The sequence below is a fragment of the Larus michahellis genome, chromosome 9 (genome assembly GCF_964199755.1).
Source record: "Larus michahellis chromosome 9, bLarMic1.1, whole genome shotgun sequence".
Lineage (NCBI taxonomy): Eukaryota > Metazoa > Chordata > Aves > Charadriiformes > Laridae > Larus > Larus michahellis.
Window position 1 is genome coordinate 29,995,909 of NC_133904.1, and position 18,582 is coordinate 30,014,490.

Below are 18,582 nucleotides of genomic sequence, written 5' to 3' on the forward strand. Positions count from 1 at the left end.
GCCATCGCAGGCTCTCCACAGGCCGCAGCCGGGCCAGGGACACCCGGAGAGGGGGAAGGTGTGTTTTTAAGCTTTCTCACGACTCCGGGCCGCGGCTGTACGTCTCCAGGCAGAGGGAGCCCCGGCCGCTGAGGACACCCGCCGCCGGCGGGCAGTCCGGCTGTCAGGCCGCGCCGTCACCTCACCTCAGCGGCGGCCGCCCTGCCCTTCCATCCCGCCTCGCGTCTCCCAGCGATTTGCGGCTGTCCTCACCTGAGGGGCTCGGCGGGCACAGCAGCACTGGGACCGCCCCGGCCCACACGCCTGGCTGTCCGCTAGCCCGCCGGCAAAGAGCCCCGGGCAACGGGGCCGCGGGGAGGCTCTGCGCATGCGCCCCGCCGCCGCGGGCCCACCGGCTCGGGCCCGCCGTGGTGCATGCGCGCTGCGCGGTGGCGGGCGCGGGGTTGGGGGGTGTCCGGCCCTAGGCGCTCGCTCCCCGGCAGCGGGACTGCGAGCGGGGAGTTCGTCTGTCGGCGGGAGCGGCTGAGGGAAGGGGCCGTCCCCGGCATGGGGCGCTGCTGGGGCCGCCCCCCTCGGCGGGCCTGGCGCGCCCCCGGCCTCTGCCTGCGGTGCTGCCCGCGGGGCCTGTAGTGGCGGCGGCGGCGCGCCTGTCCGTGGGGAGCGGCGGCATGAGGAGCCGCGTCGGGCGGCGGCAGTGAATGGGCGTCGCGGCGTGGCGGGGGGAGCCGGAGGCGCCGCCGCGATGTCTCAGGAGAAAATGGAGCTGGACCTGGAGCTGCCGGCGGGGAGCGCCGCGGCGCCGGGCGACGGGGGCGGCCTGAGGCGATCGAACAGCGCCCCCCTCATCCACGGGCTCAGGTGAGGGCGGCCCGGCCGGCCCGCGGCCCAGCACCGGCGGGGCCCCGGCGGCGGCGGGGCCCGGGTCTTGGCCGGCGCTGTGCGGGGAGCGGGGTCCCCGGCCCGGGCCCGGGTGTGCGCTCCTCACCGCCCGCCCCGCGGTGGTGGTGTGGGGCGTGCGGGGGAAGGCGGTGCCGGAGCGGTGTGTCCCCAGCCGGGGGGGTTTAGGCGGGGTGTCCGCTGAGTGCGGAGGTGCCTCGGTAGACGCGCTTTAACTTTATTAAAACGGTTTGTTTTCATCTAGGTGCGCTGCGGGTTGTGTAGCTGAGAAACGTAGAGTGCGCAGGTTGCGGCCGTTATTATAGATAAAGTAGCGGTTTCTGACTTCTGTAATGCTTGACATTTGGTCCAAAAAAAAAAAATCACCGCACTGTGTACGATTTCACCAGTAAATGCTTTCAGAAAAATTGGGTGAATTTGGTGAAGAACATAATTTCACAGGACCTTGAAAGATACATAAGTTTTACACTTAGTGTAAAACAATGTAGTCGTCCTGGAGTTTTACTGGACAATATTGACTTTGTTAGTATGGGAGTTGCCATCAGCCTGTGGCAGGTGGTATTTGCAAGGGTGGTCGGACGTTTTCCATGTGTTCCAGGTCCAGCTCTCTGCAGCTGACAGGGCAGACAGTGGTGGTCCCAGGCAAGGGCTAGGAGGAAAGCTCTCAGATGTGCATGAGCTCTTGTATGGTTTTGTGTTTGGGTGAATTTATGACTCGGAGTGCTGTTTCTTGCCTTCTCCAGGCTGTCACGAAGTTGGGAGATGCCCCCATCTGCTACATGGTGTGGCTGCCATCTGACTTCAGGGTGGTCCATGTGCTGCTACTAGTACTATGTCTGCAGTTCAGGAGAGCATATTGACAATAAATTTCACAAAAGATAGTAGAATACATGATAAGTACTTATTTTTTTTTTTCTTAAACTTCATGTTTCTGTCAGGAACTAGATATCAAGTGACAAAGAAATCTCATAAATCTTTTCTACCAAAATGGTTAATAATGCATTACAGTTCAGAGGAAATTCTAATTCTTGCCTATTCAGCCATGATTTAATGTTAAGTGAACATAATTGGAATTCTTTTACATAATTATAATGAAACAACTATCAGTTTACATTTCCATGCAGTGTAGAAGTATCATGAATGCCGGTTGTTCCTCAGGGAGATTTCTGAGCAGGTAAACTAATCCTGTAACTGAGACGAGCTGTTTTTATGATCTCAGCCTTTTGTAAGCCTTTTGTTTCTTACAAACTGTGAGACCCTTGATTCTTTTTTTTAAAAAAAAAAAAAAAGGAAAAGCAGCATCCCACAACCATGTTGGAAACAAATTATTTATTTTGGGACTTGGGCAGGTAGAAGGGTAAGTGTGAGCTCTTGCCTTGAAACTATGTATACAGAATGCATTAGGTGTTTATACAAATTAAACTAAAATGCCATTGAACTAATTTGAGGTGATTGCAGTCATTTCCGTGTTCATTAGGAATTTTGTAGCAGAAAACTGTTTTTGCAAGATTGCAGCTCTTGGCAAGAAACATCAGTTTTTCCCAGAACGGCTTTGTTGGGTAAACTGAAACGAAAGCTCTTGCTCTTGAACAGCTTGCCTTTTCTGCTCTGCCTCCTGTTTTGACTTCTTCATTAACAGATTTAGTAAGGAGCATGGAGAATGAGTTACCGTAGAGCCAGAGAACATTTTTAAGTGGAGATTTTAGATCACAGAAGTTACCTTTCATAGAACTTCGGATTCTTGTTTTCACGCCAAATAAAATTGATTTTTAATGGGAAATGTTAGAATTTTCTGTGGAAGGTACGTCTGAGATCTGCCGAGCTCTGGTGTTTTTGCAAGGGAGATTAAAGGTAAGGATGTTGTAGGGTAGGTTTTTTTTCTCTCCCTCTCTTCTCTTCTAGTTAGCACTGAGTATTGGACTCAGCCTATATGTGTTACAGAATTATTCCAGCCTGTTTTCTCCATGCAAACCCTGGGTTTCAGGATGTCCTGTTGGTGTTGGGTTTGCGTACCAACCAGTACACTTACACTAAAAAGGAGTTGTAGGTGTTGGCCTCAGTCAGTAAATCTCACCTCTGTGCATCACGTTGTGGGTCCCTTAAATTTCTCCAGTTCCACCGCCTATCAAATGGCAACTCTTTGATCTCTAGTGAGTGTAAACTGAGTGAAACTTCTTTGAAAAGTGTAAATGATGTCTGGTCATTTGTACTTGATGTTTTAAAGGAAGAGAGTCAATGCATTCTTCTTGGTGAAACCACAGTGTTATGCCTATTCCTGTTGGCTTTTATTTCACAGTATAAGCTTTGCTTATTTTTTTATTTACGGCTAGATAAAAGCTGTCTAAAACTTACTTACCTGACTGGTGCATTTTAAACTGGAGGGTTCTGTTAGTGATGTGTCTTTAAAGTGCATTATGATTATCAGCCTTTACAACAAGGTAATACTATTTGTCAGTTTAGTTTCAAGAACTTGTATTTGTGTAGGGCTTTTGTTCATCCCAGGTTAGCAGCTGAGACAAAAAGGTACAACCCGGTGACTTCCTGTAATTTGGATCTACTTACAGTCTTGCATCTGGATCTGCTTGCCTGTGCAGCTCCTCAGTGATTTTTTTAGGCATGGGGATTGCAGGATTGTGGCTTGAAATTTTTATTCTAGTGACCACAAAACTTACTTAATTTCTGCAGTCTCATTCATTAAGTGTTGATCAATGGCTGTTGGTAACACTAGTGATGATCAGTGAAACTTGCTTTAGGAATCAATAGAACTAAAGTTGCCTTGAGAAAGGACCTCATTTGATATTAAATACCTAATCCTGCGTTATTTAAATGGATGTGCTGCTTCCTGGTCAGAAATGTGACTGTGGTCAGCAGTCTTACAGCTTCAAAGACTGGTTTTACTGTATGTTTAATTTAACCTCTCCTGGAAAAAAAGTTCATAACTTATTAAATGTTTGTAGTGATAAGATTTATCAAGATGCTGTATTTTTTTTAATTCTGTTTTATCTATGACATTGAAGCTGGTTGCAGTTACTGGTTATATGCCATTTTTAAACTTGTTCTGTTGAATGACGTTCGAAGCAACATGCAAGCTGCAGCCATTCCAAACATAACAAATTCCCACAGAAATGATCAGTCTTAACGATTTTTTTCAGTTTTTCTGGAGACTCAATATGATTAATTAAAGTCATCAATTGAAGTAGCTGGGACTTGGAGGAAGAGCAATTTGGTTTCCACTCTCTGCCAACAAGCTAGAAGAGTTCTTACATACCTGTCTCTCAAGTGCTTTGTCTTGAAACGATAGATAACTGTCGTAGCATTTGACACTGAGTTTATATTAAGAGGTGCTTTTTGATAGGAAGGAAATGGCTTTTGCATTTGACAAGTGTTTCTTTTCACAGCGATAATTCACAGGTGTTCCAGGCTAACGTTTTGCGCACCCGTAGGAACAGCACCACAGTTATGAATCGTCATAGTCTGGTAAGAAAACTATTAGACCAACCGCATTAGGTCCAAAGCAGAAGTGTGCAAATAGGATTAAAGAAGAAAATTAGATGGCAGTCTGTGAACCTAATACCACATGTTTTCAGAAACAAGGCTCTAGACTGTGACATTAATATGCTGTAGCTGTAGTGAAATGTTATTTATAAACCATTTGGCCTTGGACAGTACTTATATTTCATTGTGATGATAACTTTGTTTATAAAATGCAAGCAGATGTTCTAAGACAGAGTAAGAAAGATAATTCATGAGGAGAACTAATTACATAGATGTGTTGTTCAGTAACCAGCGTGCTAATAATTTCTGATTTTTTTTTTTAAAAGTGTAGTGATATTCTAATCTTAAATTGTCTTTTCTATAGTGATGACAGAATAGACCCTTGTAATCAACAACTAATATAACAAGATATAACTGGTAGACCGTGAATCTTGAGGCTTCCAGGATGAATGATTCTGTATCTCTTAGAGACGTTCATTTGTGATTTCAACTTTTGTCAGACTTCTGTTATTGCAACTCCCCAAGTCTGAATTTTTAAAATATTAATCTAAACCCAGAGAAAATACTGCATATCTTGTGTTTTGGTATCATACAAATTGTGGTAGAAGGGTGTGATTTTTGACCGATTTAGAACACCTGCACAGCACCACATAGACAGGATGGTTTGCTAACCCTGAAGTGTTAGGGTGCATGGGGTAGTTTTTTCCTCTAACCAAAAGGAATTTTTGCTCAGACTTTCACGTATAACCAGAAATGTAACTTTTCCCCTAAGAAAGCCTTAAGAAACAGGTAGACACAAGATAACATCCAGCTGCATTCAGTTGATTATTAATGTTTTGGAAAAACTAAGCCATGTTGGGGTGGGAGGGGAGTAGTATCAATTTATTTTTAAACACGGGAAACAAAGTCCCTGTAATGCTAACAAAATTATCCTGATTTTCTTAGTTACCTTTCGAAGATGCTCTAGAAATAATTTGTTAGCCCCACGTTAATGGTTGAAGAATACTGCACTCCTGTTTTGCTCACTGATGCCCCTTAGCTAAAATTCTGTTTTAAAATCAGGACAGATAACTACTTCAGCAAAGGTTTGCATCTGTAACAGACCAGGATACTTATGTGCAAGTCTAGAAAGACTGGTGGAAAAGCTTTTCTCCTGCTAGGGTATAAAACCCCATAGAATGCTTTATGGTAAAGATTTCTTTAAACAGTAGTCTCTTTCTTCATATATATTTTTAGGGTGGCAGCTTAGGGTAAATTTGTTTATGCTTGTGGACAGACAAAAGGAGAAACAAACAAAGGCAAAAGCTCAGTTTATTGTGTTTACTTCTTGAAGGTTCTCTGTTGTTGGGCAAAAAAGATACTAATTTAGATGTGTTACGCTGAACTCTCTGGGAAGCAGGAGCTAGCTCACTGAGGGGCTACCTCTTCTGGCTGCCCCTAATAGACATTGTAGTCTTCTGGGCTGAACCAGTGTTCCTGTCTGCATGGGACAATGTTCCTAACTATTCACCTCACCTGAAGGTTGTTAAAAAGCATCCTGAAAGTTAACTTTCTTCTTTACCTCCAGCTGACCAGGTGCTGGCAAAATATAATTGAAATTGTACTTATGCTGAAATCAAGGGCTCCATTGACTCCATGGACAAGGACTGCCTTGTCCATTTTGAAATATTTCTTTGAATTATGGGCTGTTTTTTGGTTCTGTTGAAGATGGCAGGGAAGATGAAATGAGAAAGGAACTTAGACGTTATCTTATCCTTCCGTGGTCTTAAACCAGGACCATTGTAAAAATAATTAAACTTTCAGCGTTAAGGATCCTAAGCAACCTCACCTGGCATTCTTGCTGTAGTGAAGTAGTAAGTGTAGTTTTATAATGTTAGAGATATTCTAAGGGGCTCGATGCCATCTATTTTGCTGATAAAGTGTACTTTAAAAACCACAGTTTGTATAATAATACTAATATATAATAATAATAATATATAGTAAATGTATAATAAAACTAATCCAAGTTTTATTGCAGTGTAAGCTCTACTACAGAGAGTGAAAAGATTCAGTAAGTGACTGAAACTTTATTAATTTAGTATTGTAAGTACAGATAAAATTTTATGTTTTATTAATGTAGTGGAAAAAATTTGTTTAGTATTTGTCTAATCTGTGTTGTGTTCACTGTCACGGGAACGATGGAAGTTGCTAAAATGCTTTGAAAACTGAAGGTCGTGTTCTGTCTAGCTCTATCTTCAGGGCTGTTGGTGTTGTCCCAGTTGCTCAGCTGAATTCTAAATCTTTTTATTTTCTGAGTAGCTTCTCCAAGTCTCAGACTCTCCAGCTCTTTCATAATGATGGCTACAGGGGCAGCTATGCCATTTTGGCTGGGTCTTAATCTGCAGTTTCCTGATGCTACATGTGGCTGCCAAGGAAGGGTCAGCTAGGCCCAGTATCCATTCTTTATTTCCTTCCAGAAGATATCAGTGGCATCTAGCGAGTAAATGTTTTAGTGGGTTTTGTTTTGTTTGTGTGTTTGGGGGTTTAGTTTTGTTGTTTAAGCAAAGCATTTTAGTCTGTGGTTAGATGTTTGGGTACTATTTCAGCAAAAGTTGATTTTTTTTTTTAATTTTTTTTTTTTTTTTAAAGCCAGGTAAGTTGCCTGTTTGGTTCAGCGGGGCCCCAGCGATGTTTGTGTTGGCAGCAGAGAGGGGGCACTGCAGGGACAGCAGTGGCAGGGCAGAGGCAGCAGGGGCAGGTGGCTGCTGGCTGCGGCCGTGCTGCCTGCCAGACTGGCTCTGCCGAAACCTTACCTGCAGTGAAAAAGTTTATCTAACGTACTGGAGAAGGGAGCAAGGGGAAGCTGTTAGACTGTCACGGGGAAGAGAAATAGTTTATGATGTTCTTCGTTAAGCTTTGTGCTTTCTTAAAATGCGGGAGATTTAAGTAGCATGATTTTAACAAATGTGTTGTCTGCTTTAGCAAGCATCCTTTAAAAGGGACCAAGGCTTCTGATAGTTTCTTGTTAGAATTAAATCAAAGGACTACGAACAGGGGAAAAGTGAGTGTTCAGCGTTGACAAAGCAAGGGTCGTGACTTGTTAGAGACGGGATGTAGGACCCTCAGAGTTAATGGATTTAGTTAGTGCATTAGATCCCGCAGGGGAACGCTTTAACTGTCTTTTTATAATTTTTATTTTACCCTGCAAGCTGCTGGTTTCGTATATATTCTACTAATGTCAGACCTTAAAGAATGTGGATCATAGTCATAAAATTAGAATATGATGAGTGGAACAAACGCATTTCTACCGTGGAGTGGCAGAGCGAATAGGCAGGAATGTACTATTGTCCAGATACTTTTCTCTATGTGAGAATCAAGGTCAGCTCAAGGTCCATACTGGCTGGTACAGCTTGGAGGAATTTTTAGTAGGTGCACAGGATTTTGGGGAGCCCAGTATAATAGTAAAGCTGACCTAAACTGGACTTCAGAAGTGGCAAATCAAGACATTATAGCCGTTAAGCTTTAGTAGTATATATTATGATGACTAAATTCTGGCACAAAGGTGACATCCTCTGTGTGAGTCTGATAGGCTAAAGTCTATGGTGAGAAGAAGGGTGTGATGTCTTGATGTTTGTTTTTTTTAAAGGGAGGATTTCGGATATATGAAGCATTAATAGTCGGTGATAACTTACCAGCTGTAAGGCAGCAAAATTTTTGTATTCTCCCTGGCACTGAGTAGAAGATGGCGCAGTAAACGGTTAACTGAATGTTTTTTAGTTCCCCAACTTTAGCATAATGAAGAGCTCTAGGAACGTTTTGTGAAGCGGATGAAGCCTCATACTGCATAAAGTATATAAACACTTAGTAATAATGCAAACTTTACTTGCTGAATATGCATCCATTTTAAAAAAAAGTTTGTTTTTTGGAGGGGTTGTCAGCTTACAGAGAAAAAGTTAAACCTCTGTTCAAAGCTTTAGCTTTGAATTTTTCATCGCTGAATGGATTATGACAAAAGTCAACTGAGGGTCAAACATTTGAGCGATGGGAAATATATAAAAGGAAATTATATTTTGAGAAAATAATAACTTTTGAATACTTGCTTTTGAGGATGCAGTTTTAGATCACAGCATTCCAGTGAGATCTTGATGCAAAACTGACCATTTTTAGTGACATCCTCTTTGATTTCACCTGAATCAGTGAAGCTCTTGAGAAACCATAGGGAAAGTATTTACCTCTTTGCTAGCCTTCTGATAGCTGTTGTTTTTTTAACCTGTCAAAGTACTCATTTATAGGCAGACAACAATCCAGGAACCTTTTTGCACAATGTGACGTTTTGGCTTTGTATTTTTAAAGGATCTATTGGGGACCCTTCTGGATCACTTGAAAATGAAAATATTTATGCAACCATATATATTAAAGGTGGTGGTGTGCTAGTTAAAAGCAGCTTCCTTCTGTGGAGAAGGCTGTGAGTTCTAGTTGCCTGGAAATGAAGTGAAAGCCAGGCTGATACCACTCAGCATCAGTGAGCAAACAATGCAGTATAAAATGAAAATACATATTACCATGTCATTGCATGTAATTAATGTAGTTTGTGCATAGTGAGATTGTTATGAAAGAAAAAAAACATACATTTTTTAGTTTGGGATATCACTGTAAAGTGGTTCCCACCCTTCTGTAGTTTCTAAGTGTGTTTCAGTTGTATGTGGCTTTGTTTTGCAGTTTGTGCCATCATCTCCCATCCGCATTCCTAGCAGCCGTCTTCATCAAATCAAACAGGTAAGCACAGATTCTAATTTTTTTTTAATTTTACATTTTTTTTATAGGCGGTTGTTTTTTTTCCAGTTCATGTGTAATGTCCTTCAAATGCCTACAGATTTTACTTTGAAACTGTAGTAGAGAGTCTGCTGCACTCTATCACTTCAAGGTGTTTTCAAAAGTAAAGGCTGTATCTCGTCTGCAGAGTTCTGAATTTCATAGAGTAGAGTAGATCTTACAGTGAGAAGGAGATTTGAGCAGGAAGAGAAATCTTAAAATGGACATTTTAGAAAGGAAACCTTTAATGTAAACCCTTAGGGTAAAGTTTCACCAAGTTTTTGGCAGCAGTGCCAGCGTAAATATTCAGGGCCAATAACAAAGTGTTCCTTAACTTGTGTTGGCACAAGACTGTTGTGCAGCCAGAAAATGACCTGGATGAGGAAGTGCTCTGGCTGAAAAATAGTTTGGACTCTTTTGGCGGGGCTATTTTTCATCTGTGTAATTTTCTTATCCAGATCACTGTACTTGGGCTGTCACAGCATGAGCAGGGGGGGAAGGGCACCCGAGCAAACACTTTGGGAGGGTGGGGGGGTGGCAAATATCTGAGCAGGCTTAAATAGCACTGCTACCAGAAAACAGACCGCAGTCTGGAGACTCAAGTTTTAAAATCAACAAGCTCAAACTCTTGTGGCTCCTCCATTTTACTTGTTGACTTTTTTAACGGTAGAATCTTTATAAAAGTAGCTTGAAGATGCTTGATATATTTTTTTCTATAATTTTTTTTTAGCTTGCTAGTTTTCAATGGCTAGGCTTCATTTTTACAGGGTGAAAAGTTAAGAAAACAATTAATGCTTTGGACAGCATTTTCAGGGTATGATGTCTGAAGTGATGGAAGGCACTTCTGCTTCCCATCTCAGATATTTAAGATGCATGCATAGTAATCCTGAAGAAAATAACTGCTTGCTTGCATTATGTAAATAATTTACTGGCCTGAAGAGACTCTGAAGCACTCAGGTGACTTGTAAAGCTGTTTTTATCAGCATAAAAAAGCTTAGGATTAATGTCTAAATGTGCTGAGAACAAGGGAATGAACTGCTGTGGTTCTTTTATATTACATGAAGTAAAGTTTGATAAGTCAGTTTTTTTTGGAAAATATTTCTGTATTCATCCTTGTTCCATACATTTATTAAAGCAAACAGTGATGTTTCCTAATTTGTGTTTCATCTTTAATTTGACAAGTTGAAATTCCATGGCCTGTATGCTTACTGGCACAGATGGGAACCTGTGTTTCCCATTTCTGTATTTCTGATCTCTTTCAAATCTTAGCAAATAATCACATAGTTGAATCATGTTAATAAGACTCTTCCTACATATGACGAAGATTGTGAAGATGTTTAGTTGAACTTTTATTCTTGAACTGGACTGAATTAGGGAATCTACTAATTGACTCAACCGACTGGACGGTATACAGTTAGTTTTAAGGGAGGGTGCATACCTGAGGGGATCGAGTCAAGTTTGCACTTTAACTTGGTGTTAACGTTTAGTTTAATTTTACTCCTTTGGTCCATTTTAATAATGTTTTAGAAAAAAAGACTATTGCAGATGAGATGCTGACAGTCTAGTTAGTTACTAATACATAGAATGAGGTAAGGATCCAGTTGTGCCTTTGAGAATTATCTGTACTAGTTTCCAGTATCTGTATTTTCTATTATCTGTACTAGAGAGCATAAAGATACTCTAGCACGTGCAAAATGTTTGGTTTGTGTTATCATTGTTCAGTTTTGTAACCACCTCTTGGATACCAATGAAAATAAAAAAGCTGCTTGAGAAACAACCAACTCCCATAAGTGCTTCTCGTGTGATGGTCTCTCTTGCTACTTCTCTTTCCCATCCTCTCCCCCTCACTCCTTTTCATGTCATGAGAGATTGAGGTTATTGTGGCTTAACCAAGTTGAATTAAATTTTCTGCATACTGAAGTGAAATTAAATGAGTTTTTCTGATTTGCTGTAGCAAAGCTTTTTTCTTTTTTGGTCTTAATTTTTCATCTGTGAATCTTTTAGGAAGAAGGAATGAATTTGATGAACAGAGAAACAGTACGTGAAAGGTAAGCTTTAAGGCAAATTGGAATATTTAATGCAGTCTTCTATGAGCCTGGGACAATGCATTTCTTTTCTTCTTTATAGAGAAGTGCAAGTAGCAATGCAGATGAGCCACTCATGGGAGGAGAGCTTGAGCCTGGTAATGCATTCATGCTTTAATTTGTGTTTCTGTGATCAGTATCAGGACACTAGAGACTCTCTCATGTCAACATTTTCTTTTATAGTTTGACCTACAGTTAAGGTGTTAGTATATCACTGCTTTTGATCAGCAATTTTTCATGCTAACAAGGCATAGAATTCTCAGTTGTTCAAGGATACCTGTGGGTTCCTTGGGCTGGTATGTCAAAAGAAGACTGCATGGATGTCTGCCTGTTCAAATTTTCTATTTTCTTCCATGTTCTGATGCTCACCATGTAATGTTTAAGGCTTTTTGTTTGTTCATTTTTGTGTTTTGTTTTTTTTTTTTTTTTGTAAAGTGTAAGCTCATAAATGGCTACGTAAAAATTGTGAAAATGATGGAAGATAACTTTGGAATCATACTCGATTCCACGCCAATCAGTCCTCTTCATGTTAAGGTACTAGCTGATAAGATTAATTATGTGTAATATTTGCAGAGCGACAATGATTTTGAAAAATCATCATCACCAAAGCAAGTAGACTTTGTCCCAGTTTCTCCAGCTCCTTCACCTACCAGAGGAATAGGGAAGGTGAGCAAAATGTGGTAACAATAATTATATCTTGAGTAGTGCTAAATAAATTCAACCAAATTAGTAGCAAGAGGTTAAGCCACCTGCTCCTTTCTACCTCAGCTGCAAACAAGAAACTAGAGAGTAAACAAAAAAACCCTAAAACCCCAAACCAGAAAATACCAGCTAGCAGTTGCACATCTTGCGGATGTGAATTTCTGTGGAGTGTTTGACTGTTAATCTGTGGTTAGTAAACCTTATTCTTTATTTGCCTTCCTCTTGGAATAAGAGGAGGGGGCATACATTCTTATTTTATGAACCATAGTCTGTTTAACCAGGTTATGGTGAAATAAATCTTTGTCAACTTGCATATATTCTGCATGAAAATGGAATCTGTCCCACTCTTAATTTATTTTTTTTTTCCTCAGTAGCAGAAAGTGCTATGTCAGTATGCCCAGCTGTATTGACTGGTTGATTAAATTGGTAGCAGGTTGCTTATTTACCTGCGATAAGGATCGGTTGTTACCATATGAGTGTGATACAGTGTTTATACTTAAATAACACAAACTGTTTTGCTCTCAGCAATGTTTCTCACCATCTTTGCAAAGTTTGGTGAGTAGCAGTGGATTACCTCCAAGCCCCAGCCCAAGTCCAACACGGCGATTTTCGAGGTAAGTACCAGATCGTATCGGTAATAGCGAAGTGGCACAGCTTGTTCACAGTAGGCTTTTGAAATACCAGAATCTTTTACGTACGTAATTGATTTCTGACCACAAATAACAACTTTGTATGCATGTAAAATTCAGATTTTTACAGTGCTCTAAAATATTTGTTAAAATGCTCGTGTCATAGCATTGGGAAAGTGGGCTGCACTGTGGGATCTGTCTTCTCAGTGTAGTCTCTGTTGCTCTTAATCACATCTAAAGTAATTGACTTAAGTTCTAAGGGGGGAAATAAGCCAAACAAGCAGATTCAAGGTTTGTTACTGATTCTGCTTTTAGTTGCATTGGATGTTTTTCTGAGTGATGTGGACATACAATTAAATTTTATTAGGCCCTAACAGTTTAGCAAAGTGCAGCCTGTCAGCTGAGATCTAGTCAGTTAGACTGTCTCAGCTGTGAAATAATATGATTAAACTTTTTCTGTTAAGATCTTTTTTCAGGGAGAAAAAAACCCACAACAAACCCCTTACTTTGGAAAAGCTGTTTTAATGCCTGTTTTCTCAGTGCTTTCCACTTAGTAGTTTGTTGTCTGAATGTCTTCTGATTCTTTACACGTTTTTAGGCTTTTTTTAGTAATGGTGATATCAGTATAGCATATGCCTTCTCTTAGCAGGAGAAGCCAGAGTCCAATTAACTGCATTCGACCAAGTGTTCTTGGCTCAATAAAAAGAAAAGGTACAGTATTTGGTTTTGGCTAATATTATAAAGTTAAGACCTTGGCGTAATTCGTATAGCTTTCCTCATAATTCTGTTCAATTGGCTGATGCTTCAAAGAGTGACTAGAAATAGATGGTATTACAGATGACCAAATAAATGGAACTGTTTGTAGGGATAAAACAGACAAATAGATAAATTACCTCTTACTATTCTGTAAAACTAATAGTTGTTCTGTTCTAATGCCTCCCCATTGCTGTAGTCATATAGATCTGATAAGAGACTACCGTAACTGGCTTAACAAAACAAGGAATACAACTATTGGTGTATTTCGCAAATAGAAAAATTCAAAGTCCTGACTAACTGAAGCGCACAGGTACTGTGGATTTAAAATCACTCTTCAAAACCAAAAACTGATGCAGCGACCTGGTAGACACCTTACAGCTTTAGTGGGAAATGTTACTATATCTTCCTTTTTCTTCAAGTTTAACTCCTGGTTATTCTGTTGCACCTGTGTTTAATTCTTCTTGCTTCACCATTGTAACAGAACACTTCTGGCTCTGAGACAGCTTTTTAAAATACTTTTATCTGTCATAGCCTATTTAAGCATGTATCTGTCCCCTCTTCTTCTGGTGTATTTGGAAATCAAAGTCAATATATAAATTTATTGATAACCCTGGACTTTGTTTTTATTGATTGCAAGAGGAAAGCAAGTTCTCCTTATTCTTGGATTGTCTACTTCAGTGGAGCTAGTCCTAGCCAGTGAACTGATTGCTGAATAAACTGCACAAAAAAGATTATTCTTTGCTACTGAAGAATGAAAATCTGATATCTAAACCTCAGTTCATAACTCACTAAACTTTCCTGGAGCTTGGACTAAAATGTTTCCAAGAAATAGGCAGCCTTTAAAATCTCAGCATCGACCTTCTATGTTTTATGTATAAAATAACACTCAACCTATTGTAACAAGTTTGAACCTCTATGCTGTTTGCTCTGTAGAAGCATGTTGAAAGTAGATTTTCATTTAAATGAGTAGTAATTTTTATCACTCCGTATCTCTTACCAAAGGTGTAACAGAGATGGAAGATCATCCAAAAAGGTTATTCCAAGGATCCACCCACATGCTTACCCCTGAAGTGTCACATCAGGCAGACCTTGGGGGATGGTAAATGCTCTGCTATTTATTATGTCCATTTCATCAGAAGCACCACAAGTCTCTCTTCATCTACTATTGATCATGCTTGAAGTTGGGTTTGTCTTTTATTTTATTAATACAGACATCCTGTAATTACACAGCACCAAAATGATCACAATAAACAGGCAATTTTACAGTTTCTAGGACTGACTGTTAACGTGTCACATGTATGGGAGTTGAGCGTGTTTAGGAAAAGATACCTCATGGCTGGCAGTTTTTGGAGTCTAGTTTCAAGTTGCAATCAAATGTGAATGCTAATGCTTGTGGGTGGATTGGGGTGTCTTCTTTTTTTTTTCCTTGCTCTTAGTCACATAGGAAAATCAGTCTGTCTGACCCTCTCTGCTGGGAGGAGATAAAAAGTACTAGGTTGAAAATCGTAACGACTTGAAATAGCAAGGGATTTTGATTTAGCATTTTAGTCAAGAGGTTAATAATACACAGGGTGTGCCCACACAGCTATCAAGACAGGGTTATTCACAGTACGTTTGTCCTTTTTGCATCTCTCAGAGCTGTGCACAAGGTTTGAGCCCACTGCAGTGGCAATAACATCATAGAGGTTTTAAAAGTGCTTTAAAAACATATCTCTTTTGTACGCCCTATTCATAGCAGGCATAGCAGTGCAGGTTCAGTTGCTGCATCTTGCTTTAGGAGATGGTCATTTTTAAAAACTTTGATGCTGTCGCTGATGCTAGATCACCTATCTGTATTTCGTGTCCTGTGAAATATGTAGTGAATGGTACAACTGAAGCATGTAGAGTTTATTATCAGCTCCCCTGATCTCTGGATGTACGCTAGCCTGGGACTTTGTAGGAGATGGGGTGAAGCTTGCCATGAATTGCTCAGCCCGATGCTTCTAGTCTGTACACCATTTCTGGTGAGCTGAAGGAGAAAATGGGCAGCACGTTCTCTGTTTGGAAGTGAGTGCAAGGTTTGCAAGTGACTGCAAGACTCAAATCATAGGGCTTTCTGTTCCTTCGAAGGTATACATTTGTTTTTAAAATGGCTTTATAATGAATGGAAGCTAGTATTTGAAGCTTACCAGAATGAGTACCTCATTTCTCATACCTTGCTGTTACTCTGCTTTCAGTCTGTCGTCACACGCTCTTGATGACACCAGAAGCAGTGCAGGCTCTTCCTGTGACTCACCAGCTGAAGTCGGCACCAGCACAGACTCTCCAGTCTCACTTTCTGACTCCAGATCTCCTTTTTTACCAGTAGATCTTACGGCTAAGTTACCTATTAATTGAGAAGCAGAAGTCTGCTAACGGACACCAAGAAACAGGCTGGATATCAATGAGACTTTGTTGTGTGTAACTGATTCTGTTCCTCATAGGAACTTTCAGAAATGTCATTATTTCTAGAAAACTTCCAGAATAGTTCCTTGAGGAGGAATTCAGGTTTCTAGTCATGAGTATGACATTTACTAAAATACAGTAAGCATTTGAATTGCAAACATATTTGATGCTGACATCGGAGAGCAAGCTGTTGATTTGCAATGGATATCGTCGTGTTGGCATAAGTTACAAATACTGTGTGTACGTTCTGCTTGTGGAAGACTTGGCTTTCCATCAGCCAGGAGGCAGAGTCCTCGCTAACATAACGTGGTGCTTATGCCGTAGCAGATAACTTCCAGGTTTGTCCTCAGTCTGAAACCAATGAAGCAGCTTACTAATTTGTTGTTATTCCCCGAGTGTTAGGTATTTATATTTTCTGTTCTTCATACGAAAGGGGGAATATTAGGGGGCAGGAATTGATTCTTGTGTTCTGTTCTGATTGGCTGTTAATCAGTTCTGTGTTCTAATAGATGTCAAAAGAACAAACTGGTGAATTGTCAGCTTAAATTTACATGTTGGATTTTATTCATGATCATGACTGCTGTTGTGACTAAATCCAAATTAGGTGTGGAACATTCTTCTGGATTTTTGTATTGTTTTTTTTTTTGTCTTCCCCATTTAGATGAAGTATTAGAGGGGTAGATGCTCTGTTAAAGGCCTTTTAATAGGGAAAAATAGTAATAATGTTTGGAACAAACATTAAATCCTGAAGTTTTAGTATTTAGTACTTCAGAAGTACATTATTTTAACAGACAGTATTGGTCCTCATATATGACTTTTGTTGGACAAATACAGTGAGGAATCTTGAATGCCTTTTTACAGGCTGAGGTGATCAAACATTTAATCTTCTCATGTCACTTTCTTAAACAGTGGCATCCAGTTACTTCTGCCACTCAAAACTTCAGATGCTGATTGGAAGCCTAGAATTTGGTCATCTGAGATGTTCTGGGATTCTTGTACTATGTTTGAAAAGTCAGTGGGTTGAGGCATTCTGAGCAACTCTGAAATTCCCCAAACAGGAGGAAGAATCTGCCGAGCCTGCCGTAGAGAACTGTTTCAGATTTTCTAGTGGCAACCTCTTGTTGGTTGTTGACTTTTGTGCAATTGAACTTCCCCAGCTGGGTCCCCGTTTGTACGTGTGTACGCGTCTGTACTGTGTGGTTTCAAGCCTTCTCTCCAGAGAGGTTTATAATGAAGCAAAATGGATTCTTTTTAAACACTAAAACTTTGTAATGTGTCATAAAGTGAGAAAAGTATGGAAACTTCCTCAAGTAGGAGAAAAGCTCATGCTATATCTGTTGTGGAAGAACCATATGGATGAAGCTTTCAACAACAGCAGCCATCAAAAGTGGAAACGGACGACTTGGAGTGCGAAGACCTGGTGACCTGAGGACCAATGACCAGTTTCTGTATGTCCTTATTGTAGAAAGAAAATAGAATGTATTTAATAGTTTTACTCAGTTCAAGTAAGATATGACGTGGTATACTTCTGATTTCATTCCTCTTAAATTATTGTAATAGTCAACTTCCTGATTGCAGGTTTTTTTTCTCAATTCAGGCTGCCCTTCGTCCCTGTGGCAGATGGACAAGCTCATGTTTAATGGCTGTTTGCTCTCTCTCTAACATGGCATAATTTTGTTTCGCAATTTCAGGTATGTGCCAAAGAGTTGCTGTGCGTTCACTCTTGCGGTGAGGGCAAGACTTTTTTTTTCTTTTTTAATCTTGCTTATTTCTTAAGAATGAACCTCCTGGTGTTTCTTCCAGTCTTTTATAAAAGATGCATCAGTAGAGGGGTTTAATAGTTGCGTGTGGGTCAACTTGTCTCTTTTCTGTTGAATATTTATGCTATTTTTCAAATAAGTGCCAATAAATGGAAAAAGAAACGTGCTTTGTTGTTTCTGCACTTTGTTAGAGAGGTTTTCACCATTCTTGTTTTCATCTGTGATTAAATGTTTCTAAATCGGAATACCTACTGTAACCCACTTCCACCCGGTCTAGTTTACATTTAGGTTGGCCTTAAAATCTGTGGCAGACTTTTTGTTTTCCTAACGCAATGCTGTCTTAACGTTCTGTGACAGCTCTAGGAAAACCGAAGAATAAACCCAAACATTTTCAAAAGACTTTAATAGCTAAACGTGTCCCTGGTTTTGTACCTAGAGGAAGCCATGGTGAAACAGTTCGGAATATGATGCCCCAGCGGGGCTGGTGGGCAGGACTGCGGCTCGTACCTCTTGGGAAGAAGTGGGGAGTCTTTGTGGTTTGCCTCGATAGGGCAATTAATGCTGTTGGAGGGGAGAGAAATAGTTACACATCCGCAGTCCTTCCCTTCCCTGCTTTTTGCAAAACAGAAATCGCTTTGAACTTGTGGAAAAAGGCATCTCAATTTCTTGTCCATCCATGTCATCGAGAAGCTGCAGTTTTGCGCCCTGGAGTCAGGAGAGGCGTATAGGTTTTTTTTTCCACTGAAATGAAATATTAGATTTTGGAACAAAATTAGCCTGCAAAATATGTATCCGGATTCAGGGAATGAGGGTGTTACACAATGCGCATAATCAACCCTGTACTCACATAGTGACTCATGCTCTTAGTATTGCCTCTAGTTTACGAATGCCCCATTTACTCACGAACAATGGATACTGAAGCTTTGCTTGATGAAGTGTCGCGGTTACGGGACTATTGCACGGGACCTTCCTTAACTGATCTGAGTTCATATTACAAGTGTCTATGCCTTTGTCTTCCTCCGAGAAGAAATGGAATCACAGAAT

The 18,582-nt window shown here is 40.6% G+C and overlaps 1 protein-coding gene across 2 annotated transcripts; it reads left to right on the forward strand.

Annotated features, from left to right (window-relative positions):
- Positions 1-276: 276 nt before the first annotated feature.
- On the forward strand, positions 277-17,704 carry LOC141748219 (P2R1A-PPP2R2A-interacting phosphatase regulator 1). Of its 2 annotated transcripts, none has more exons than XM_074599900.1 (10): positions 277-858; positions 4,296-4,374; positions 9,091-9,147; positions 11,188-11,231; positions 11,311-11,365; positions 11,841-11,933; positions 12,495-12,583; positions 13,248-13,309; positions 14,357-14,453; positions 15,571-17,704. In XM_074599900.1, exons 1-10 carry the CDS (start codon positions 743-745, stop codon positions 15,728-15,730), a joined length of 852 nt encoding a protein of 283 aa, XP_074456001.1. In that variant the 5' UTR covers positions 277-742; the 3' UTR covers positions 15,731-17,704. The 2 variants fall into 2 exon arrangements, with proteins under 2 accessions (XP_074456001.1, XP_074456000.1); XM_074599899.1 differs by having other exon boundaries at positions 355-858; positions 13,245-13,309.
- The last annotated feature ends 878 nt before the right edge of the window (positions 17,705-18,582 follow it).

Excerpts from the sequence above, each read along its gene's own strand:
- LOC141748219 (XM_074599899.1), top strand. The coding sequence starts at position 743 with ATGTCTCAGGAGAAAATGGAGCTGGACCTGGAGCTGCCGGCGGGGAGC. Across the intron at positions 11,366-11,840 it reads GGGAGGAGAGCTTGAGCCTG|AGCGACAATGATTTTGAAAA; the intron begins GTAATGCATTCA and ends TAATATTTGCAG. Across the intron at positions 14,454-15,570 it reads CAGGCAGACCTTGGGGGATG|TCTGTCGTCACACGCTCTTG; the intron begins GTAAATGCTCTG and ends CTCTGCTTTCAG.